The following is a 26933-nucleotide window of genomic DNA, read 5'->3' as shown; positions in this document are numbered from 1 at the left end:
TCTATAACACAGAGGATTTTAGTAAGCATTTTTTCTTCTGATTCTGAATCATCTGGTCGAATGATAATTTCGTTTTCATTTAAGTCAGCTTCTTGAGCATCACTGTATCGTTCCAAACGAAAGCCATTTTTATTTTGTTTGAGAGTTCTAGTTCACTCCTAGTCTCATAGTTCATGCACTTCTGAATTCGATCCATAGTAACGAGTTGCTCTGGCTTATCTTCATTAGCAGTCCGATTATTTTCCTCAAGTCGTAGTGCGTCTTCATCTGCATTGTCTTCCTCATCTTTTTTGACATCATCAGCTTGCTTTCAATATACGCTGTAATCTTTGTTGATTTCTAACAGTCGCACATATTCATTTCCCTTTAAGTCAGGCTTGTGAATGACAGAAACAATTTTTGCAGTTTCTTTGCCACGGAATGACTCTTCAGCAGCATGTAAATTTTCTATCTGTCATTCCGCGTCTACTCATGACCAATTAATTTACGCTAACGACAGCTAAAAGCGTCCTTTGCGCAGTGCTTTCGGGTTCATTTACATTTGCAACTTGCGATCTCTGCGCGGCTCCATTAAATAAATCTTTCTCCTGGCCATTGCCTCTGAACTTGTTATAGCGAGTGAATCGCCGTCTACTCGTTCAGTTACAGCATCTGCCGATTGCGGTGCCAGTTCAGTGACGTCAATCTGAGTCTGCACTGCAACAGAAGTTACTCTTTTCCTACGGATGCTCGCCACAGCTGCTCCTGAGTTCACTAAACGCGCCTGTTCCTAACCGACTGTGATTCACCCTCTTTACCATGTGTCGCGGCAGGCCTATTACCCAGTGTCGCATCCATACAGTATAACGCTGTATCAATGCTTCAGAATTCTTCCCGTGTTTGGTCCTACTGTATCTTGTTCCCTAGTCAGTCAGACTCATAAAATTCATGGTTATTAGTTTCCCTCTATATCGGAATTATTTCGCGGCCAGTTACCTCTTCCGCGATTTTTAGAGGAAAATCATCCTCTACCTCCTCCTCTCGGAACTGTATTAACCAGATATTGGTTATCATTCTGCTCGACATTGTTATTTCGTCTGTTCCTACTGTTGTAATTCTGATGGAAATTGTAATTTTCTCCCCAGCGGTCTTGGCCAATTTCTTTTTATGAAAACAAAGTAAAAGTTCAGTGCTTACTATCCACATACCTCTTCTGATAATTTCTTCCTGAGTTCCCATATAATATCGGAATTATTTCTATGGTTACTAAAGTGAGTAAACTTACTGAACCATGACTAACAAAATTCTTCTCTAGTGATTAAGCCTCTGCTTTCGGACATACTAACCATTGTAAATTCAAGCGAATGACTGTTTTGCATTTGTTCAGTCCAATATTCGTCCAAGAACTTTTATGTAAATTCACCGAAAGTCTCGCTTCAGTGCTTAGGCTAAACTTCCATCGTTTAGCATCTCTAGCTATGCCAGGATATAAAGTTTCAAGTTATTTATAAAGCCCGCAAGGGATAGTCCACTGCGTTTTCGATAAGGGTCGAATTTTTCTTTGTCCACAAGTACCTTGTTGTATGCTGTCCTGTATACAGTATAAGTACTGTTACACTTGATCTTTCTTTCTATGTCGCTAAGTTTCTCCTATGCACTGTAACAATTACTACAACATTTGTCTTCACAATCTTCTACTTTTTTCTATAGAACTTTCTCAGCCTCGTGAACAGTAATTGTCATTTGAGACATGTGTCCCTTTAATTAAATCATTACTTTATTTACCTAGGAAACCTCTTCCTCAACCCTCGAGTCCACCAAAGTTTCGAACTGTTCTCCTATTTTCTCTATTTCAGTTTCAAAGCTACCATTACTGTCAATAATTTCTGCCTGAGTTCCATTTGAATGTCTTGTATCTTTTATCTTATTGACTTCCTTAGTTAGGGAACCTATTTTGTTGTTTACTTTTTCTAGCAACTGGTTATTTTCTTCATTTTTTCACTCACTCTTTTAGTAACCGTAGCCTGTTCCTGACTAGTTTCACTTTGTTTCGCAAGTTTTCATTTATTCGTTTAGTGTTTTTAGGCTGTGTTTGCATTTGTTCACTCATAATGTTAGTATTTTTGTTTTGTACTTGCATTTGATCACTCAAACATGTGGCGTTTTTGTTTTGTACTATTATGTGTGTATTCACACTGTGTAGCAATGCTTATAAATCTATCAATTGTTGCCTATTTAGCTCAATGTTATTTCTCCTTTGTCTTTCTGCTCTCAATTTACTTTTCCCTACTTAATTTGAGATGGGTGTAACAGCATAAAAGTTTCATCCGCAATATCCACGTTCTGTAAGTGATTTTGTAATAGGAAAACTGATTCCCATGTGTCTTGTTCATTATCTCTGGTTACACAAGTATTCTCACTTTTTTTCTGTTTTACTTCCCTGTACTTTCCTTTGTCTATTTTCAGTAATTGTTTAATGCACAGATATTACTATTTTTGCTACTCTATCTTTCTCCTAACTTCTATAACAAATTCGTGACCCTGAGAACTTCGTACTTTTTCAACGAAACCTACGTATATGTGCAACAATACTAAGTTACTTCTGGAGTACATAATTTTGCAAAAAAAGTCCTGTCACAAGGTGCAATTTATAACACTGTGCGCCACTAGAACAAATAGTCCTGTCACGATCGCCACGTATTATGTTATACCCCAGCAGAACACATAGTTGTGTCACAGAAAAAGCTACGTATATCATTATTATTATAGGAATTGTGCATGTCCTATACAAGTCATAAACGTGCCTACTTTTCACAAGCGCCGCATTGTTACCCGCGTTACAGGATTTGACTGTGATGCAAGGCTGACGGATATGAAAATCAGACTATAAGAGTTTTCTAGCTGTTAAAAAGAAACGCAGTAAAAATGGAATAATACTGAATCCAGGACCTTTCTGTACCAGGCCCATTAAGTGTTTTGCCTATCTAGGCAAACAAATGGTTAAGTTGCAGAAAAGAAATTTATTACCATGTCTGAATTTTATAGCAGGCAGATGAAAACTGTAGCAGTTACAAATAACACAGTGGTGGATTAGGTTTTGCAACAACGTAAACACGTGGAAGTGCTTCCAAACATTCTCATACATGGAAGTTTCAAGAGACCTTGTGTTGTGGTTGGCAGGAGAGCCAACACCGTGTTACTAGAGGAGGCCGAAGGGCACGCGTTTTAGCTCACGCAGGCTGGCGTGAGTTCTGGAACAGGACAAGAAAATTGGAATTTTAGAAAAAACTGACGTAGCTGGTGGAATACTTAACTTTAATCCATTAATGGTGAACGTCGGTATTGACAGTACATGATTCACAATATCAATAGCAACTGAGAATGGCGCCTTACTAGGTCGTAGCAAATGACGTAGCTGAAGGCTATGCTAACTATCGTCTCGGCAAAATGAAAGCGTATTTTGTCAGTGAACCATCGCTAGCAAAGTCGGCTGTACAACTGGGGCGAGTGCTAGGAAGCCTCTCTAGACTTGCCGTGTGGCGGCGCTCGGTCTGCAATCAGTCATAGTGGCGACATGCGGGTCCGACGTATACTAACGGACCGCGGCCGATTTAAAGGCTACCACCTAGCAAGTGTGGTGTCTGTTGGTGACACCACGCCTTGGAGTTGTGTTTAATGGCATACCATATGGTAACACTGGCCTACAGGGGCTGGAGACTGTAGAACACTTTGAGTAGCGAAGGGCTGCAAAGTTTATGTAAGCACTTCCACGAAGAAGAGACATACTAAACTAAACTAAACTCCCTCCGAACAGGCCTTGGACGTCCATCGGTACCGAGCAACCACCGTGTCATCTTTAGCTCATAGGCATGACTGGATGCGGGTGTGAAGGAGCACGCCATTGTCCAGGCCATTGCCAGGTTTCGTGACCGGAGCTGCTACTTCCGAATAAAATAGCTCCGGAACCGGCCTCACAAGTGCTGAGTTCATCCTGTTTTCGAACAGAGCGCGGAAGACCGGATGGTCATCCAACAGCTAGCCAAGCGCGGCAAAGCTAAACTTAAGTGACATGACGGGAACCGGTGTTACCACTACGACAAGGCCGTTGGCCATGAAAAGATACATTTAGATGGATAATGTGTAGGAAGCCGCGGTCACCCTCTGTAAATTGAAATAAGCAGTTAGCAGTGTTATCTATCGATAATAAGCGATGTGCGGTATTTGTAGAACACGATAAAGCAGTCTGGCGAACATATACAGACCACAACATGAGGCATGGACTACGTCAAAGTGGAGAGGCTTGTTAGTTCTTTTATGTGGTTGAGGAGTACTACAGACAATGAATATCGTCGTATAAATTTCTTGATTGCGGCTGTTACAGAAACAATAAAGCCAGTGTATAGGGAACTTGCAGATTCCCTTGGTGTACGTTTATGTGTCTGAATGTAAAACCATAATGATAGGTTCGAGAGCAGTGAAATGGTACTGGAGTCTGTAGACTTTCTTAGTGCTTCCCAAATTTCATTATTATGACCACCGTGATTCATTACCTGCAGCGGCACTGTATTTGCGGCAGCCAGTTGCCTCCCTTGTGTGTGTATGTGTGTGTGTGTGTGTGTGTGTGTGTGTCGCCACTGCTTCTGTCAACGACGTCCTCCACGCGCGTATCTAAAGGCAGAAGCAGCAGAGGTACAGCTGATGTCTCCATTCCAACAGTGGCAGTGAATCGCTGTAAAGGTGGTGTGGTCGGTTCACTATGTCCCAGAGCTCTGTAGGCCTCGCACTGGCTCAGCGTCTCGTTTCTCATGGCAGGCTGCCCTGATGCGAGGTCGAACTGCAGACATCATACAATTCCAGATGGCGCACCAAATGTCACAGCTCTATAGTGGTAGTACTAACACACGAATATATTAGTGTAAAACAGACTATGTATTTATACTTTCAAGGGCTGTGCTTTCTCGGGCTTCGTTACTCCTTGTGGCACATATACTAAACTATTCTGTAGTTGCTGGTGTAGAAACGCTCCCACCGTCATCCACTTTGGTGCTGAGGGCCAACTACGTACGTATTAAGATCGTCGCGTAATCTTAGCCGCTATGTTAAAAGTTGACCTATATAGGAACATCTATTTCAATATAGAATCCTGATGTGCAGTACATCACTCTATAAAAAAACGGCTATAGCCTGTGGATGTATATATTTAGAAAGATTTTTTCCTAATACCGTGTCATTTGCGTCTGTTTAACTCTAACACAATATAAAGTATAGAGGATATCCAAAATGAAATCTACTTATCTCACATGGATTAACAGTATATTTGTGTGGAACAGAGGCAGTTTATGGTGTTCTTTCTTTAAGACCCACAGAATAACAGTATTTGTATCGTCAATATTTTGTTTAAAGTATTATCCACACCTTGCTTGCACATCAGAAACATCCCATTCTTGTTCGAGTACCAGTTCATGTGTATACTTTTGATAGCGTTATCCTCAATAGCTTCACTAAAAGGGGTAATTTCGTTATTAGGCTCAGCGTTGGTCTATTCAGTACACTGCGTGTTTCTCTTGTGAGCTGTGGGGGAACAATATGCACCATTTCCAGTCCATCAAATGTTGCTACAGTAAAAACACACATTGTGTTTAATATCATGGGGTGAATGTGTTCGCTAAGTGATGGTATGATATTATTTCCAGTTGAACGAGTGGAGTAAAGGGCTTCGCAGCAACAAACACATTTTTAAGAAATGTTTCGATATTCTGTTGCATGAGAGATTCCACCCACTCAGCACAAAGGGCGGTTACCCAATTTCTTCACGCAGAAGGGAATCATGCCTCACAAATTCACCACAGGATGAAAGAGCAGTACAGAGAGCAGTGTGTCATATGGTGCAAAACAATCAGATGGAGTCAGCTTTATGAGGTGGGATGTGGGAACATGTATGCAATGCTACAACGTGGGCAAGCACACAATATCGTCAACTGTGCCTCAATTCCGGTCGATCGTATTACCACCTCGTGGGGCACTGCTGCCGAAATTTCGATAAGCAGAGGGGCCGTTCATCATGTAATCCATGAGAAGCTTCCTTATGGCAAGGTTTGTGCAAACTTTCTGCCCAAGCATCTCCCAGAGAATCAAAAGACGGCAGGCTGCTAATCTGTCTGATCCATCTGTAGAGACAGGTGGAGAAATGAACGGTTCTCATTGCTCAGATTGAGGTACGTGATGAAACATAGTGTCACCAGATCGACCCTGCCTCCAATAGAATAAGTATAGGGTGGCGGCATGCAAGCTTCGCTTGTACAAAAAAAAAACCCGCTCTTGCTTGGAGAGCGAAAGATATATGCTGTGTCTCTTTTACGACGAAGGACATCTACTTTTCGATTTGGTGCAACAATTAATGCTGAGCAGTATTGAAGTATTTTGCTGAAACTCAAACAGGCTAACAAGAAGAAGTGCGGAGCAAGCTTTACACCTCACATGAACTTCTGAGCTTTGGCCTTCCTTTCACATGTGTCAACACCTCGCCGTTTGAAACGTCACGAAGTTCCAGGGTAACGTCAGAGGGCGCCACGCTTTTAAACCACTGCAAAGGAAGGTAGCAGGCACCTATTAGAGAAACTAAATTTTGGGTCGCCAGGAAAATGACGAAGTTTCAAAAAGTGATCCTATAATTCTTTTTCACTGTGTTTTTTACAGACTCTCTGTTCATAAGTGATACTAGACATGGCAATGTTAATGCGCAGTTGATAGTGGCTGATAAACTGATTAGGATGATTCTGATACTGTATGATGTATAGTAGCACTTCGTATCTGCTTCAAAATGACTTCACAGTAATAACTGGCCATTAGTGCGGTAAATCAACGATTAATTTCACAGCCTACAGTGGACAATGTTTCCTTTTAGCAAATATGTAGACTCTGTAGACCTGCACACAAATAAGGTCAGCACAATTTACATATACCTATTCTAAGGTTAATTTTATTCCTGTGGCAGACTGTATCCTTCCGTTATGAAACGAAGACTCCAACTGAACAAGATGGATGCCATGAGAGCTGTAATATTTTAGTTTGTTGACGGCAGTGTTGTGGTCCCCTAAATCAAATCCTTTGGCAAAGTCACAAAATATAGCATTGGGGACAGTGTTTCCCGTTTAACCCTTACAGGACACTATTTAAAATATGGTGTATGGCCTTTTCTGTAGAAAATGCTTTAGGACAATCATACTGAAAGACAGTTAAAAGCTCTGTGCAGGAAAAGAATGTTTAAGCATTCTTTCACATTCCAGTTTCAGATAAACTTTTTAACAATTGGCAAGTGACAGATGTGTCCAGTTTTGTAAACGTAATGGATTATTAAGTACGCAGGCACCAGGAACATTGCGGCGAGTAGGAAACATCTGCGACGCTCACGAATTTCATTCAGAACAGTATTTACTTGTGCGTGCATGTTATCTGATAAAATGTCCAGATATTTCTGACAGTTAATTGTCAGTAAACAACGGCTACCAACACAACATACGCCACCGATGTATTTCTATTGAATTATCTGCGCTTTTTTTGCGTGCTACCGGCCAAGAGCTAATAGACTGCTTCACGTGGAAGCTCATTTTTAATTAATATCATAAAATTTTAGATACTAAATGTAGTTTCTAATGTAAGTTAACAAACACTTCTGGCAACGAAAAACCTTGCTTCAAATTAACTGTCCCTTTCTACAGCGACCATTTTACGTGTGTTTACTTTTTCGCTTTCTTCGTGGGTCCAACTTTTCGTCTTTGGCTTCTCTTTCAGACATTAGGTTCTGCTTTACTAGCGGAACCACCACGTATTCGCAGTCACGTAATGGGTTTCTTGGAAGATGGCTGCCATGAACTATACCTCCAATGTTTGACATAACACCATATCTGACCTTAAATTTCAACAATTTTTTAGAAAAGTCTTTTGAAAGAAATGAGGCATTTCAGTCCAAGCACGAGGTCAAAATACCTCAATTTTGAAAAGTAGTTATACTTTAAAGATGTCTTATTACTAGTCATTAATTAGAGCATTCATAAAATCACGCCACTAATACTCGTAATACATTGATGATGATGTCCCATACTCCAAGGAGCGTAGCGGACGATGCAGGAGAGCCTCACCGGCGACTAGGCGCGGAGGTGGTTTGCCATTGTCTTCCTCCGACCGTAATGGGGATGAACGAAGATGACACAACAACACCCAGTCATCTAGAGGCAGGGAAAATCCCTGACCCCGCCGGGAATCGAACCTGGGACCCCTTACGCATGAAGCGAGAACGTTACCGCAAGAACCACGAGCTGCGAACCGTAATACATTACCTAGACCAATTTCAAATTTGTTTTTGTAATCCTCCGTTGGATACACGGCATAACCACATTGTGTTTCATTTTTATTCATTTTACTAGTGAATTTGGTTTCGTTGTGTTCGTGATCCCTGTTCTATGTCGGTACAGACAATATAATATAAAGACGATCTGAAAGCGAACAAAGTCGACGATTTCTTAAGGACTCCAAATGTAATATGAATGCACTGAATTATCCATATAATTACCCATGAGCATAAAATTAACAGTACATTAAATTAGATTTGATTCATCCGACACTTCGAAATTGTGGAGTATGCCTTGTCTGACACCTGGGAATCACGTCGCGAGCCACCAAAATAAAAGGAGGAGCAGTTTGAGATGTGAGCGGGCAGTTGTGCTAACAGTATGTTCACGGTATCGGAGGGTGTAGAGAGCGACGCTATGACAGTCCCAAATAGTCGTATATTCAAAATTTTTTGTATAGGTCATGCCTATTGTGATGGTGGAAACACTGAAGCGGGCAGATACCTCAGTGGATCTCACTTGTTTATGTATACAAGTCAAACAGTCTAACACTGGGCAAAGTCTAAAGTATTATATCCAGTCTAAACTATGATTTCACTTATAAAAAAATATGAGTGCAAGATAGATTCATCCACAGCAATACTGGATTAGGAGTTTTTACATTCTTCTTAATATTATTATTATTGCTTTTCAAATAAACGTATGCAACCGTTATGAACTGCTGGATCCACAGACTTAACTGGTAACTTGAAAGACAAAACTTATTTTTAAGATCAGGACTAATATATGCTGTGTTCATAACGGTAACACTAATCATATATACACATCGGTTAAACCGGCTCGTTCCACATCATTTAGACAAAAGAGTCGTTCAAGTAATCTATGAAACATATAACAAGCTATGTACCAGGTCAACCGCTTTTTGGAGGGTTTCGTGAGAACTTTCTTCTAAAACAATAATAGTGCTACGAGTCTACCGTCGCGGCGAGTGTGATGTTAGAGGGGTACTCACCCCTCTCAGAGGGTAGTTGGAACTCCAGTTGGGCTCGTGACCTGTTGTCGGAGCTCCGTTGTCCGAAGCGAACACTATGATGGAGTTGTTGAGCATCCCACGCTCTTCAAGGGCGGCCACAACGCGCCCCACCGACTCGTCCATTTTCCACAGCACACCTGGCGATGCAGTAAACTTTCAGTAAGAAATGCTTCTATTGGAAGTGACATGCCACCGTTTTCCATAAACCTGAGTAGCTACATACTCTTCCTAATACCAACCAATATCTAGTGTGTAATGTATACAAGAGTGTATCATGGCATATCTTATAGTCATAGCTATGCTAAAGCAGCAAGTCACATCAAACGTTAAAAAAAAAAAAAAAAAAAAAAAAAAAAAAAAAAAAAAAAACAAGAAATAACTTGCTAACAAAGCCCTTATATTTATACTACTCCAAAACTCATGTCATAGTAAATTCAACTCAAACCCAGCAGAAGCATTAAGCAAACGTTTTTCACTCTCTTTTGTCTTGATAACATTCAGTTACTAGTCCGCTTCCGTCATTACGTCTTGAATTTGCACTCCTTTTGAGTACAACAAATTTTGGACGCTTCCATTTGCAACTGTCACAAAATTAATTAAGTAACTTGCATAGTATGTAAGTGTATTATGTGGCTAGTTGTATGGAACATGGAAGTGGATCTTGCCTGCGACACACTTAACTCGCCATCAAACCTCTACATAAAACAGAATTTTGTTTCTTGTTTGAGGACAGGGCAGACACAATTTCGGTTACGAAAATAATGTAGACCACTGAGGCTCCAGCCATACGGGTACAGTTTCTTTAGTAAAATTATCACATACTTTACACTAATATCATTACATTTTATTCAAAGAACTAGTCATTTGGACAGAAAACGCGTGTGTGTATTCCCGAGGTCATCGGTCCGTAGACTTACACACTACTTAAACTAACTGAAACTAACTTATGCTAAGAACAACACACTCACACCCATGCCCGACGGAGCAAACGAATTTCGTGCGGAAGGGGCCGCCCAGTCAGTGACATGGCGCCTTTAACTGCGCGGCCGCTCCACGCGGCATTTGCACAGATGGAACAAAATTAAAGAACGGGCCATGCATTTGAATCACCACGTACTTTCGAAACATAGATTCTGAGAAAATATGTAACATAGATTCAACAGAATCAACACTAACTGGCCTTGATGGGTTTGTAAACGTGCTAAAATGTGACTGTCATGCACCCAACCATTGTTTCTCACTCAGAGCAACACTTCATTACCAGTAGCAACTGTTTGTATACCAAAGAGCAAACATTTAAACGGAGCAGCTGCCTACAGATTTTATAACTGTAGAGGGGAACTGTGTACTGGAGGCGGAATCAAGGAAGAAGATTCCATAAGAAATGAAACAATTCACTGAAAATCTAGGAGGATTTTATCAGATCCCTTAAAATGACAATAAGAATAAGGAGGCAGAGTGGGTGGTGGGGCATATCATGTGTCTACGTCTTTGTTTGTGTGTGTGTGTGTGTGTGTGTGTGTGTGTGTGTGGGTGGGTGGGTAGATGGATGTGTGGGTGGGTATGTGGGTGGTACTGTGCATGTAATACTCTTTAATGTTTTATTTTTATTGTACTCTATGAATTAGGTTGAATATTGGTCTTCTGCTATTCCCCTTTCTGTCATTAAAAATATTTTCATTTTTATTTATGGTCTTCTGTTGAAACAGTCATTCTGTAGAGTGAGAATTCCATTTGTTTTGCAAAACTGTTTAGAGAAGATATCTCAATGGTGCGAAAAATTGCAATTGACCCTAAATACTGAAAAGAGTGAGATCATTCACATAAGTGCTGAAAAGAATCCGTTACTCTTCGGTTACACGACAAATCAGTCCAATCTAAACGCCGTAAAATCAACTGAATACGTAGTAATTACAATTACGAACAATTTAAACTGGAAAGAATACATATAAATTGTTGGGGGCGATGGGAGGGGGGGAGGCAAACAAACGATTGAATTTTATTGGCAAAACAATTATAAAATGTAAGGAACCTAATACAGAGACTGCCTACACTATGCTTATCTGTCCTTTTTTGGAGTACTGCGGCGCTGTCGGGAATCCTTACCAGGCAGCAGTAACGTACTACATCAATAAGGTTCAAGCAAGAGCAGCATGTTTTGTATTATCGCGAAATACGGGAGAGAGTGTCACGGATATGCAAGAGGATTTGGTATGACACCATTAAAGCAAAGCCATTTCTCGTTGCAGCGGAATCTTCTCATGACATTCCAGTCAGCACCTTTCTCTCCGAATGAAAACATATTTCGTTGATGCCGATCAACATAGTGAGGAACAATCATAATAAAATAAGGGAAATCTGAGCTCGCGCGGGAAGCTATAAGTGTTCTTTTTTTTTTTCGCGCGCTGTCCAGTAGTGGAATGATATAGAATTATTGTGAAGGTGGTTCGACGAACGCACTGCCGCGAACTTAAGTGTGCTTTCCAGAGTGTCCATGTAGATACAGATGTAGATGAAGATATTATGGCACAAGAATGCCATGTCTATATCCCATCATGATGGTGGTTTTCTTTTACTATATTTTCTGAAACTCGAGTGCATTCAGCCATTATTCAATGTCCCTATTTGCTCTTTATACTTGTTATTGAAATTTCTCACTGTCATCCTCATACATTTAGAGTTGCAACGGTTACATGTTAATACATGTAACATAAATAAAAAAATTACACACACACACACATACACACACACACACACGCACACACTGAGGACCCAACCACCCACTCTCCCCCGATCAGCAATCCAATACACGACTCCACACTACCACTCTACTACTCCAATAACCCTAGAGTCAGCTCTAAGGCATGTGATCAGTGTGCAGTGTGCTACAGTATAAACTAGGTGCAAAGAATTGCTTATTGAAAGAAACCTCTACTATGCGAATTTAGCAAATACAGAACAGGTAATGGGTGAATGAATAGGATATGCAATGAATATCAGAACAAACTCATCTATGTAGCTGAAAAAAATAAATGGCTGGACTTGCTACAAATCTCATATATACACTCCTGGAAATTGAAATAAGACCACCGTGAATTAATTGTCCCAGGAAGGGGAAACTTTATTGACACATTCCTGGGGTCAGACACATCACATGATCACACTGACAGAACCACAGGCACATAGACACAGGAAACAGAGCATGCACAATGTCGGCACTAGTACAGTGTATATCCACCGTTCGCAGCAATGCAGGCTGCTATTCTCCCATGGGGACGATCGTAGTGATGCTGGATGTAGTCCTGTGGAACGGCTTGCCATGCCATTTCCACCTGGCGCCTCAGTTGGACCAGCGTTCGTGCTGGACGTGCAGACTGCGTGAGACGACGCTTCATCCAGTCCCAAACATGCTCAATGGGGGACAGATCCGGAGATCTTGCTGGCCAGGGTAGTTGACTTACACCTTCTAGAGCACGTTGGGTGGCACGGGATACATGCGGACGTGCATTGTCCTGTTGGAACAGCAAGTTCCCTTGCCGGTCTAGGAATGGTAGAACGATGGGTTCGATGACGGTTTGGATGTACCGTGCACTATTCAGTGTCCCCTCGACGATCACCAGTGGTGTACGGCCAGTGTAGGAGATCGCTCCCCACACCATGATGCCTGGTGTTGGCCCTGTGTGCCTCGGTCGTATGCAGTCCTGATTGTGGCGCTCACCTGCACGGCGCCAAACACGCATACGACCATCATTGGCACCAAGGCAGAAGCGACTCTCATCGCTGAAGACGACACGTCTCCATTCGTCCCTCCATTCACGCCTGTCGCGACACCGCTGGAGGCGGGCTGCACGATGTTGGGGCGTGAGCGGAAGACGGCCTAACGTTGTGCGGGACCGTAGCCCAGCTTCATGGAGACGGTTGCGAATGGTCCTCGCTGATACCCCAGGAGCAACAGTGTCCCTAATTTGCGGGGAAGTGGCGGTGCGGTCCTCTACGGCACTGCGTAGGATCCTACGGTCTTGGCGTGCATCCGTGCGTCGCTGCGGTCCGGTCCCAGGTCGACGGGCACGTGCACCTTCCGCCGACCACTGGCGACAACATCGATGTACTGTGGAGACCTCACGCCCCACGTGTTGAGCAATTCGGCGGTACGTCCACCCGGCCTCCCGCATGCCCACTATACGCCCTCGCTCAAAGTCCGTCAACTGCACATACGGTTCACGTCCACGCTGTCGCGACATGCTACCAGTGTTAAAGACTGCGATGGAGCTCCGTATGCCACGGCAAACTGGCTGACACTGACGGCGGCGGTGCACAAATGCTGCGCAGCTAGCGCCATTCGACGGTCAACACCGCGGTTCCTGGTGTGTCCGCTGTGCCGTGCGTGTGATCATTGCTTGTACAGCCCTCTCGCAGTGTCCGGAGCAAGTATGGTGGGTCTGGCACACAGGTGTCAATGTGTTCTTTTTTCCATTTCCAGGAGTGTATATACATGTAAGAGACCAGGGAACACACATAGCATCGACAGGCCTTACATGTGTGGTACACACAAATAAATTAAGTTTCTAAAGATCTGATTTCTATAAAATAAAATACAACTGAAGTTAGCATCTGTGAAAAATATCTGCAAATATTAACAGTATTGTTACTGCCAGTCTTCCACGTCCACTGTAGGCCTACAACACATTTAAGAAAGTCCTTATCCATCACCAAGGACGAGAAATAATTTGAAATTTAACAAAAACTATACATTTTATTCCAAAATACATTAATGTAAAGAAAAGTAATGACTGTCAAGTGGCACAAAAAGTTAAGTTAACAGCATAGAAGTCAAGGTTACATAACGAAATTAAGTATCAGTATACAAAAATTCTTGAAGTAAACTAGAAACTGTAGAGTTTGTACAATCAGATAACAATTTACTGGAACAACATTGTGGTCTCATGGCGCAAGACATATAAAGCAGAAGAGATGGCTACAATAATTTCAACAGAACAGCAAAATACACAAAAGACGAAAATAACTGCAGTCATGAGAAAACAACTACAGGAGAACACTCGCACGCGCACACACACACACACACACACACACACACACACACATAAGCACGCACGTACACTGGCCAATATACAGATTTAACCACATAATCATAAATCTCACAGACATATAACTAACTGGATTAGGAACAAGTTTCATAAGAAAACACTTTAAATACAACATTAACCAGAGTGGACTAACAAATGGATCATTAGGGATATACAATAGAAACAGAATATATTCCATCAAGAGACAAAAATATGTAACAATGACATAAATGCTGAACTAGTCAGAGAATTAATGCCAAAGAAAGTAAATAACTTCATCAGAAATAAGGATTCACATAGAAACATAGAAAAGACACCAATGGAATACTAAAAATTAAGTCAACAAAGAAAAAAACCTCAGGAAATGGGGCAATAGCTGCAAAAGCCTAAAAAGACACTGTAGTGCTAGTGGATGAACAGGAATACATGAATAAAGGAAATACCTGTAACAGAAAAATAATATCGAAAAACTAAAATCTTATCCAAACAACAATTTTAAATAAAACTGAAAAACTCATTAAAAATGCGAAAACCACAAAAATAAAAGAAAAAATTACTACAAACATACCCAGCAGCACCAGTGCTCAGACAGCAGCCCAGAATACATAAAGAAAATACTCCGACAAGATAAGTTACTAATTGCCCTACCTATATCATTGCAAAGTTTGCATGAAAGAGCTCCACTAAAAATTCTAAACCATTGAACAAAAGAAATGTATAATAGTCCTTAGAATCAATCCAAATAATAGAAGGTACACACACCCTGCCAATGGGCAAACCGATATCATTAATAATTGTGAAAAACACACACACTTCAATCCCCTTGATGGCATAAGTAACTTTGCAAAAGAATGTCTGACAGGAAAATCAGAAATTCCTAACATCACTGTAGACAAACGTATACGGATCATAAAAGTGATCATCAAGTAAAACTGTCTTCGTTGAAATATTTCAAAAGCCAAGATCGCTTAAATAATGTTTACTGCACAACCGGTTTCAGCACACTAAGAGTACCATCATCGGATCTGAATGTTTCGTTGTGTCCAAATGGTTTATAAATGTTGATCTACATTCAGATCCGATGATGGCACCATCAGTTTGTTAAAACCAGTTATCCAGTAAACAGTATTTAAGCGATCTGGGCTTTTTGACTATTTCTACAACAGTGTGAACGCCCTACTATGCACTACGTGTCCACTGCAGAACTATTTACATTTAAAGTCATTCTATTTGCAAAATTAACACCTGCCATTCGGAAGTCCGGCCTCATTCATACTAGCAAACAACTTAATTATTTTGATACGCTTCACAGTTGAAGCAGAAGAACATATAATCAGTTTACGCAGAAAGATATATAATATACACTGCATTGTTCACTTCACTGTCAGAACAGAAGGAGAAGAGGCAGTACACTACCTTGACCTCAAAATCACAAAATCTATCCACAGACACAGTCTCAACATTTCCAGAAAGGAAACAGCTACAGACATGATAATTCACTACAAATGGAACAACACACAGTCTTAAAAAAAGAGAAAAATGCTATCAGGTGTATCATTCACGGAGTGTGCAGAATACCTCTTAGAAGAACCTGGGTGAACTGAACATCATCATCGATGCAGGACTAAACAGTGGATACAGCAGCAACAAAGTACACAAATTGTATGATATGATTAAAAGGAAAATATAAACAGAAAATAAGGAAACGGTAAATAGTCGAAATACACGAAGGGGTATAGGTTAAAAATAGGAAAAAACTGATTAAGAAATTTTCGAAACATTTACAAACAACTTTTCTCATTCGTGTATCACATGCACATCTATATACCATATGTATTTAAAAAATTTAGTCTATGTCAGTCAGAATGTACATTAGAATGTCGTGCAAAAATTTGAAGTTAACTGGTCAAAATCTTCGAGCATTTTGCTAACATCGTTTCCCCTTTACATATTATATATACATTTATGTAATCTATGTTCCAAATATAGTTAAGAAATATGTAGCCTGTGTCCATACAAATGTATATTAGGGTCCCATGTAACACTTTGAACGAAATTGGTCATGAACCTTTCGAGATCTTTATATATATATATATATATATATATATATAATATGCCTGCTGAAAAGAACACAAGAGCAGCTGGAACGCCAAATTGGTGATTATCAAGCAGGCTTCCGCCCCGGTCGCTCATGCATAGAACAAATATTTAATTTAAAGACAATATTAAAACACAAAGCAATTAGAAATGCCCCCATAATTTGTACATTTGAAGATTTTAAGAAAGCCTATGACTCAATTGACCGGCAATCTTTGTTTAACATTTTAGAGGAACTTGCACTTGACTCCAAAACACTAAGGCTTATCAAAGAATCACTGACAGACACTGTATCTAAAGTTAAATTCAGGGCAGAAATCTCTGAACCTTTTCTCATAAAAAATGGAGTACGTCAAGGTGATGGGCTATCTCCACTTCTGTTTAATATAGTCCTGGATAAAGTCATTAAGGAATGGGAAAAAGAATTAAAAAATCAATCCTACTGGAAACCAATCCATCTTGGTAGAACCAAAGACAACGTGGAGGTATCTTGTTTAGCATTCGTGGACGGCATGGCCATACTTGCAGATGATGAAGAAATCGCCACCAAACAAATAGAGATCCTTAAGGAATGCGCGGATAAAGTAGGTTTACAAATTTCGTTTCAAAAGACAGAATTTTTCTGTACGAAATTCCATATACACAGTTTGAACACAAAATATGGAAAAATAAATAGAGTAAAACATTTTAAATACCTAGGTGAAATTTTGGAGCCAACCGGAGGAGAGAAAGTTGCACAGAAGATCAGACAACAGAAAATGAAGAGAGCATATGGTATGACACATGAAATATACAATAAAAAATGCATCTCCTCGAACACAAAAATCAGACACTACTGCGCAGTAATTAAGCCAGCAGCACTATATGCTAGTGAAACGCTCACACTCCACACAAAATGTGACTTAGAAAAAATACTAAAAGAAGAACGCAAAATTATGAGAAAGATTTTAGGTTCAAAATTAACAGAAGAAGGATACCGGATACAATCAAGAAGAACCACAGAAACTATATCAAACCTGGCAGCAGACATAAGAAGGCGAATATTAAAATTTTATGGACATGTCACTAGACTTCCCCCCACACGACTCACCAACAGAATTCTCACTTACATAGAAAAAGTCAAATCAACAACACCATGGATTAGCCAAGTAAAATTAGATTTACAAAAAGCAAATATTGAACTTAAAGATGTCAAAGATAGAAAAACTTTTAGAAATAAGGTGGAAAAGTGGATGTATTGTCGGAGAAGGAAGCACTAAAGAGACCAGGAACAAAATGGACAGAACAAAGAAAAAGAAAACATGGAGAACGAATGAAAGAAGTATGGAAGAAACGACGTCAGAAAGCTTTGCGTGATCCTTCTGGGTCCATTCGCGATAAGTAAGTAAGTAAGTATATATATAATATAATTATCAGAATATTTTATAAAATCTTGAAGTAATTTCATTAATAACTTGTGGAGATATTTATTAATAACCTTTTCCACTTACAAACTGTTAATGAAGCAATTTAGTCCCTTTATTCCCCAAACCAATAAACCTTTCCCATTTATATAGTGCATATACACCATATATATTTAAAAATTTGTAGTCCACATCTGTCCAAATGTTTGTTAGAGTATAATATAAAAATCTGAGGTAAATGATTCGACAACGTTTCGAGAGTTTTGATAACAACTTCAAACTACAACTTGTCTTTGTATAGTACTTTAGATTAGATAGGATAATTACCACAATGTTTTATAAACAGTCTGAAATTTAACATGACCCTTCATTACATACAACATTCTACTTTCCACCGGTGTGCTAATGTCATAGTCCCACTGCGTTTTTTTTTTTTTTCGCTTTGCAGGTAACATTTGGTTGACTTTATTGGAATTTTCCAGAACAATGAGTGACATTCGATATTTTCGTACCACTAATCACACTGCTATGGGGTCCACGTCACAAAAAGTGTTACTAATCTGTCTATAGACCCCAAAAACCTTGGAATCGACACTAACACTGTTTATTTTAAATTATTTTTACATGTCATTGTCACCACTTCTGTCAGTTGGTACCTGTATACAGTCAAATTATTCTTTCTCTGGAGATAGTATGTGATTTATATAGACAATTTGTTTCAAATTCTTTCAGGTGTTGAAAGGTTTTGCTTAAATATTATCATTCTCCTAGACAAATGCCCAGGGATAGTGAAGACAGGTCCTTCTTACACCTACAGTAATTATCTTAAGTTATACATATAGCAACTGGGTTGTAATTGTCCCAAGTATTCCAAATTTAGATATACAGAGTGGGAAAAATAAAACTAGTCTGAATGAGGTTTACAATAACAACGACACATGACTATCGCCTGTTAATGAACAACATGGAGATTGCTGTAAATTGGCCACGTTTGATGTCAATTCGGTGTTGTGCCCAATAGATTTCTCAGAGTCGTATGATACAACCTAAGCCTCGAATTTGACCCACAAATAAAAATCACGGGGAGACAGATCAGGCGACTGATGTGGCAGGAAATTGCACTGCCTCCACTGACTGTTCATTATACACCAAACTCCTTGGGAAATCGTGACATTGTTGTAAAGGTGGTGTGTGCCGTTGTTCATCTTGCTGAAATTATCCATACAGTCATCTTCTGTGAGTTATCAGAATCAGTTTGGTGAAAGAATGGAGTTACTATGTGGGTACCAGACACAGTGCACGAAACATCAGTCTAGAGGTTACTGAGTTGAGTCTTCAGGGTACTGATGGCGATATTCTGAAGCACAATGATGCATTTTCTGTGAGTTCACATATCGTGACGGGCTGAACAATGCTTAATCTGAAGGAATAAGTAACTGTGGAGTCAAAAGAACTGGTTCCATTTCTGTCAGAAAGAGATATATGTATTGAAATTATGGTTTCTCATGCATAGTTGTCCTGTTCAGTACATGTGTCAGTTGCAAGACAGTCTCATAAATACTTTTCCAGGACAACTATCGATTGTATATACTACTAAATAAATGTGGAACTCCCAGATGCGATCGTCAGACGTCAGTGTTACTTAGTAGATGTACACACCATCGGAGGATACGTAAACGATTACGTATATGATGAGTAAATTGAAACCGAGTGAGGTGGCGCAGTGGTTATCACACTGGACTCGCATTTGGGAGGACGACGGTTCAATCCCACGCCCGGCCATCCAGATTTAGATTTTCTGTGAAATACCTAAATCGCTCCAGGCAAATGCTGGGATGGTTCCTCTGAAAGGCCACGGCCAACTTCCTTCCCTGTCCTTCCCTAATCCAATGAGACCGATGACCTCGCTGTTTGGTCTCTTCCCCCAAACAACCCAACCCTACGAACAACAACAACAGTAAATTGGAAGGACGCCAGAGTGAAGTACTCTTGTTCATGTTTAGTGTTGTTTCGAAATGTGGTGGGGTATATAAGAGGCGTGAATGGCGTCCGATGATTGTCAATCTCTGTCAAGGATGTAGAGATGCCATGGAATCGTGTGAGACAGCGTTACCAGCGCGTGAGAGAGTTTGAAAGCAACCTCATAACAGCTTTCCATTTGTTCAATTGCTCGAATTGCGCAGTGTCCATGCAATTCAGATATTCGGATGTGCAAATGGCCAAATGTGAATAAGTAAAGCATTTCCTGAAACGCTCTGTATCATTCTTCATTGGAACAGAAAAAGAAATTAGCAGTACTTGTACAACCTACCGTCCACCATGCACCATAGTTTGGCTTGAGGAATACATAAGTTGATATAAATGTATATTACTGTGCCGGCGTAAGCTTTCGCCAGCACACCAGGCGGCAAAGAGGTTGTGAGAAGATCGATAGTAGGCGCAAGCAAGGCGCCTGTCAGGAGAGAGGCCAAAGACTCGCAGGCAACGTGCCGCCAACGCACTCTCGACCGCCAGTATTTAGATCGCAGCCTCGGACCAGAGGGTCCAGTCGGTCATCCAGTGAGTCAACAAGTCGAGTCGTGAGTCGCAGCCCAATGGGAGTCGCAGACGCAGTTAGCTCAGCGTCTAACTCATTCAGTACCTAGCGACCAGAGCAGCGTACATAGCGGGACTGTGTGCTTCACCAGATGTGAAGCTAATGTGGACTATTACGGAACAGCCTGTACCACGACAACTAGCTTAAGTAGCTGTTAATATATGCCTACAGTTGTAGAAAGAAGATACTGCCCACTAACAATATCTTCTCCTGGTTTCCCCTGCCTACAGTGAGAACGAGACGACACAAAAATTACCTCCTAATGGCGGCTTGCCGTTAACACCACAACTCAAGTGGCTGCATTTGGCACTGTGGCCTGACTGGAAAGCATGGGCTGCTCATCAATGGCGTTGCATTGTGTTCAGAGTTGAATCACAATTCTGCAACACCCTGAATGATCATCGTGTCGGCGAGTACAGCGGCGACCTTCAGTCTTTCACCATTTTGGGGAGAGAGGTTGGTGTTGCTCCTGACGTCATGGTATTAGGATCCACGAGGTATTAGTTGAGGTTAATGCTGTTAGTATCTAATGGAACTCTGACGCTGCAACGTTACATTATGGACATCATTGCTCTCACGTGGTAGTATCGTGATGCTGGTTTCCAACAGGATAATACACGTCCACACATTTCACATGTCTCTAAGAAAACCTGTGGGCCCGATGTTGAAGTAGTCCTGTGGCTAACAGAATTTCCAGAACGTGTGTACCACCGGCTCAGACGTCAACTCCGTCTTTGTGTCCAGGATACCAAGGATTAGCTGCGGGGGAGGATGCAACCACTTCATCAGACGTTTCCCAATCAAATTAGTGGACACATGCACGTCGGAGGGGATTCAACTTCACACTGATAACTGGGCTACCATTGCCAAGTCTATTGGTAAATGTGAGTGGATTCTGTAGTCACCGAAAGATCACGTAAACCCCCAAACCGTGAGGTTTCATTTTTTTCAGGTCTCCCATGCTGGTTGCTTCGCACTTTTGGTGAGGCAGTGTATATAATTGTACTTACAAGAGATGTTTTAATTTTAAAAAACGGTAACTCTCGTAATACATTGAGTAATGAAAATCCGATTACGATTATTTCGTTATCCCCTGAACGAACGGAATCATTCGAAGTATTACACAATAGCATCTTAATAATTTTTCTACAAATTTTTATTTTAGCACTTTTTAATCCCTTCCACCAACTTTCAACGCGATTTCTTCAATATACGTAGTATGAACGCGATGTGCATGGTAGCTGACGCGGCACTTCCTCGGGGTTGCCATTACATTTGGATACACTGAACTGTCCGTAAAACTGGCTATCACAGTGACTTAAAAATACATGAATCGTAATTAGATTCATACGATACTTTGACGTTCTGAGGAATGGCTTCTTTGACGCTATGGAAATGACGTCATAATTCCACGAGAATAAAGGAAAAAGAAGACGAGAATAAAAGAAAAAAAAGCGAAGGGGATTAGGATTTACGTCCCGTCGACATCATGGTCATTAGAAATAGAGCACAAACTCGGAATTTCTGAATGTTAATGAAGGAAATCTGCAGTGCCCGCTGAAAAGACTTGTTCCGGAATTTGCATGCAGAGAGTTAGAGAAACTACGGAAAGTTTCAATTTTGGCCACCACCTGTAAATCTGGGGCTGTGAGTCTAAGAAAGACGTATAGAAATGTCTTCATACGTAATGGATTAGGAACGGTACGCGGACAAAATGGTCAGACAAGTGAGAAAGGCATAATGATGTTATTACACTACTAGCCATTGAAACTGCTACACCAAGAAGAAATGCAGATGATAAACGGGTATTCATTGGACACATATTATACTAGAACTGACATGGGACTACATTTTCACGCAATTGGGGTGCTTAGATCCTAAGAAATCAGTACCCAGAACAACCACCTCTGGCCGTAATAACGGCCTTGATACGCCTGGGCATTTAGTGAAACAGAGCTTGGATGGCGTGTACAGGTACTGCTGCCCATACAGCTGCAACACGATACCACAGTTAATCAAGAGTAGTGACTGGCGTATTGTAACGAGCCAGCTGCTCAGCCACCATTGACCAGACGTTTTCAATTGGTGAGAGATCTAGGGAATGTGCTGGCCAAGGCAGCAGTCGAACATTTTCTGTGTTCAGAAAGGCCCGTTAAGGAACTGCAACGTGCGGTCTTGCGTTATCCTGCTGAAATGCAAGGTTTCGCTGGGATCGAATGAAGGGTAGAGCCACGGGTCGTAACACATCTGAAATGTAACGTCCACTGTTCAAAGTGCCATCAGTGCGAACAAGAGGTGACTGAGACGTGTAACCAATGGCACCCCACACCATCACGGCGGGTGATACGCTGGTATGGCGATGACGAATTCACGCTTCCAATGTGCGTTCACCGCGATGTCGCCAAATACGGATGCGACCATCATGATGCTGTAAACAGAACCTGGATTCCGAAAACATGAAGTTTTGCCATTCGTGCACCCAGGTTCGTCGTCAAGTACACCATCGCAGGCGCTCCTGTCTGTGATGCAGCGTCAAGGGTAACCGCAGCCATGGCCTCCGAACTGATAGTCCATGCTGCAGCAACCGTTGTCGAACTGATCGTGCAGATGGTTGTTGTCTTGCAAACGTCCCCATCTGTTGACTCAGGGATCGAGACGTGGCTGCAAGATCCGTTACAGCCATGCGGATAAGATACCTGTCATCTGGACTGCTTGTGATACGAGGCAGTTGGGATCCAGCACGGCGTTCCGTATTACCCTCCCGAAACCACCGATTCCATATTGTGCCAACAGTCACTGGATCCCGACCAAAGCGAGCAGCAATGTCGCGATACGTTAAACCGCAATCGCGATAGGCTACAATCCGACCTTTATCAAAGTCGGAAACGTGATGGTAGGCATTTCTCCTCTTTACACGAGGCATTACGACGACATTTCACCAGGCAACGCCGGTCAATTGCTGTTTGTGTATGAGAAAGCGGTTGGAAACCTTCCTCAGGTCAGCACGTTGTAGGTGTAGCCACCAGCGTTAGCCTTGTGAGAATGCTCTGAAAAGGTAATCATTGGCATATCACAGCATCTTCTTCCTGTCGGTTAAATTTCTCGTCTGTAGCACGTCATCTTCGTGGTGTAGCAATTTTAATGGCCTGTAGTGTATTGACCGCCGATTGTTGAGTATGCGCACCAGAGACATCGACTAGATGCTGCATCCGTAAAACGACGTGTTCAACAGATGTTCGGAGCAGGTTGGGTGTAATCTGGGCAACAGGTTCCTGAATATTGGCCTTCGGATCAGGTGGAGGCCAAACGTGTTCCTAGTAAACGCTTTCTTTTAGATATATCCAAGGGGCAAGTGTCTAATGGATTCAAATACGGTGACCCTGCAGGACATGCATCTGGCAACCTCTGGAGATGACACTTTCGTCGAAGGTTGCACTAACCACATCTTTCACTGGGCGAGCAACATGAGATGTTAACCCATTTTGCATGAAAACAGTGGTTTCCACACAGTTGCACTCTTCCACATCAAGATTGACATGTACAAGATGTCCAGTCCTTAAGGGTCTTCGGAAAGGCTCAAAATCATGAAAAGTTCAATTTTTACTTTTTTGCGTTTTCTGTATCTGCAGACTATTACCCTTTAATAGATAGATAATTTATTCAATTTCGAAGACTACAACTATTTTTAATTTTTTTTTTGAAATGTGTTCTACATGGGCGTGACCCACTGTGGTGCTGTTAAACTGCTGTCAAGTGGTGTTATTATTAACGTCCGTGTTCATCAGGTACATTTTAGTGATGTGAGATAAAGTATGTGTTGTGGCTAACCTGTGATGGTTCAATATATATCGCTGGTGTCATTGTCGATTGTTTCATGTTTATTTACTCTGTCGTTATCTCGAAAATATTCGTAATTAATTCTGTTTCTTGAGTCTCTGTTTTGTTGAAGTATAATACTGAGTAAAAGTAAAGTTATTAGAAATCCTCTGAAGGCTTTTAAGAAAAGGAGAATTGTTGGAAAGCCAAAGGTATGTGTTATTACTGTTAATAATAACATTCTAACATGGTACGAGCGATGCTTGCTTTAGACAAGGATGCCTTCGGGCTGCAGACAGGGCTGTAAAGAGTCTAGAAATACAAGCAAGAGTAAACAGGAGGAGGAACAAGAGGAAGCTGGAGGAGGAGTTTGCAGATGATGAAGATAATCCATCCTACGGACCTGGACTGCACTAAAAAGTTAATCCAATCTTTGTCGCTCGATTCCCAAAACTTTTATTTTCTCATACTAATTACATGTTTTCTAAGGATCTTCCAAACATATTTGTTTCAAACTTTCAGTAAATGTTACACAGTACCTTCTGCATAATTTAACACAGCCTTTTTCCAAAAAACTGTATATTTTTGAATATATAAATAAAAAATTGCAAAAAAATGTTGTGAATTTTCATTACAATTGAAAAAAAATCATCTTTAATAACTGAACTAAAATTTTGTAAAATCCCTGTGTTAAGTTGTAGCCCATATTCCAATAAATAATCTGTAAAAAGTTCAACTTCCTACCTCAAATACTTTGTGAGGAAAGATGTAATTTATAAGCGTTATGTTAACATTGCAAGTATAGGGCGTTCCGGAGCCCCTTAAATATAGACTGCACACCGACAAGCGCAGCCCGGCGGAACAGCACCAAAAATAAACTGACCCGCGCGCCAGTGTTAAGAGCGGATAGCGCCACACCACATGAAGTCAGAGTTCAGCGTCCCCGGTCAAAGCTGACTTAACCAGCCGCCCACCGTCGGTCTCCCCGAGTTCGGTCGCAGACTTCGAGAGTGTCAGTATTAATAGTAAGACGATACTTAGCCTGCGTTCTACGAGTAGTAATAGAGAGTAATGTAACTGCATATAGGAGGTATATTAAGCACAGGAAGCCCCCCCATAACCAGAACTTATATTTCCATTCTTTTTAGAAACAAAGAGTTATATTAACTTTAATGTGTCTTTTACAGATGATTTTGGTTTCCTGTCACCGGTCATCGCAACATCTCTCCTTCCTTCTTCCTTGTTTGTGCCGTCCTGATACCCACTGTAGCCGACACAACACAAGAAAGAACAATAACATGCAGACGCTACGGTGAACCTGACAGGCTGTCAGAGTGTACTCTCTTTAAAAACAAAGGACCGAAAATAAAGTTCTTGTGAAGCCACACCACACAGTAGCTTCGTGCATAACACGCGATTTAACCCCAGATTCTTCAGTTTCGTGTATTCACTGTAAACTGTAGTGTAAAATGTCACTCCACAGAATACTGCCTGGTCACATCTTCGATCCGTGCCAGAAACCTAAGAACAAACTCAGAATGTTGCTGCGGGTCATGACGTTTAACCTGCTGCACAATTTGGATTTTTGTACATGTACATGCTGCATGCTCAGTTACAGCAACAGCAATCTCATCAATAAGTTCCACCTGGGTACAATGCCTTCCTCTTTCACGTACCATAGCAAGCTCACCCGTGTTTTCGACTTCCATTATCGTCTTGTTTAAACCATTTAACACATCGGTCCTCGCCCTAGACATTTCAGTCGTCGATACCCTCTCAATGCAGCACTGTAATTTCTGCCGTTAGCATCAGTTTCACTAAAAGCGCACGGTCTCTCTGCTCGATAGCTACAGGTAGTGTTCACTCACCTTATGGCTTGTAGTCTACATCTACATCTACATGGATACTCTGCAAATCACATTCAAGTGCCTAGCAGAGGGTTCATCGAACCATCTTCACAATTCTCTATTTTTAGTCTCGTATAGAGCGCCGAAGGAACCAACACCTTTATCTTTTCCTACAAGCTCTGATTTCCATTATTTTATCGTGGTGATCGTTTCTTCCTATGTAGGTCGGTGTCAACAAAATATTTTCGCATTCGGAGGAGAAAGTTGGTGATTCGAATTTCCTGAGAAGATTCCGTCGCAACGGAAAACACCTTTCTTTTAATGATGTCCAGCACAGATCCTGTACCATTTCTGTGACACTCTCTCCCATATTTCGCTATAATACAAAACGTGCTGCCCTTCTCTGAAATTTGTCGATGTACTCCGTCTGTCCTGTCTGGCAAGGATCCCACACCACGCAGCAGTATTCTAAAACAGGACGGACAAGCGTAGTGTAGGCAGTCTCCTTAGTAGATCTGTTACATTTTCTAAGTGTCTTGCCAATAAAACGCAGTCTTTGTTTAGCCTTCCCCACAACATTTTGTACGTGTTCCTTCCAATTTAAGTTGTCCGTAATTGTAATAACTAGATATTTTGTTGAATTTATGGCTTTTAGATTTGATTGGTTTATCGTGCAAGCGAAGTTTAACGAATTCCTATTAGCACGGATGTGGATGACCTCACACTTTTC

General features: G+C 41.1%; 1 protein-coding gene across 1 annotated transcript in view; it reads right to left on the bottom strand.

Annotated features, from left to right (window-relative positions):
• The window catches only part of LOC126176651 (arylsulfatase B-like), a 135159-nt gene that overhangs the window by 54142 nt on the left and 54084 nt on the right, over positions 1 to 26933 (bottom strand). Inside the window, exon 5 of the mRNA XM_049923809.1 lies at positions 9340 to 9497. Coding sequence (XP_049779766.1) covers positions 9340 to 9497 — 158 coding nt within the window. The remainder of the gene's footprint in view (positions 1 to 9339; positions 9498 to 26933) is intronic.

This window comes from Schistocerca cancellata, chromosome 3, assembly GCF_023864275.1.
Source record: "Schistocerca cancellata isolate TAMUIC-IGC-003103 chromosome 3, iqSchCanc2.1, whole genome shotgun sequence".
NCBI classification, from domain to species: Eukaryota; Metazoa; Arthropoda; class Insecta; order Orthoptera; family Acrididae; genus Schistocerca; species Schistocerca cancellata.
This window is presented reverse-complemented; position numbering and strand designations above follow the sequence as displayed.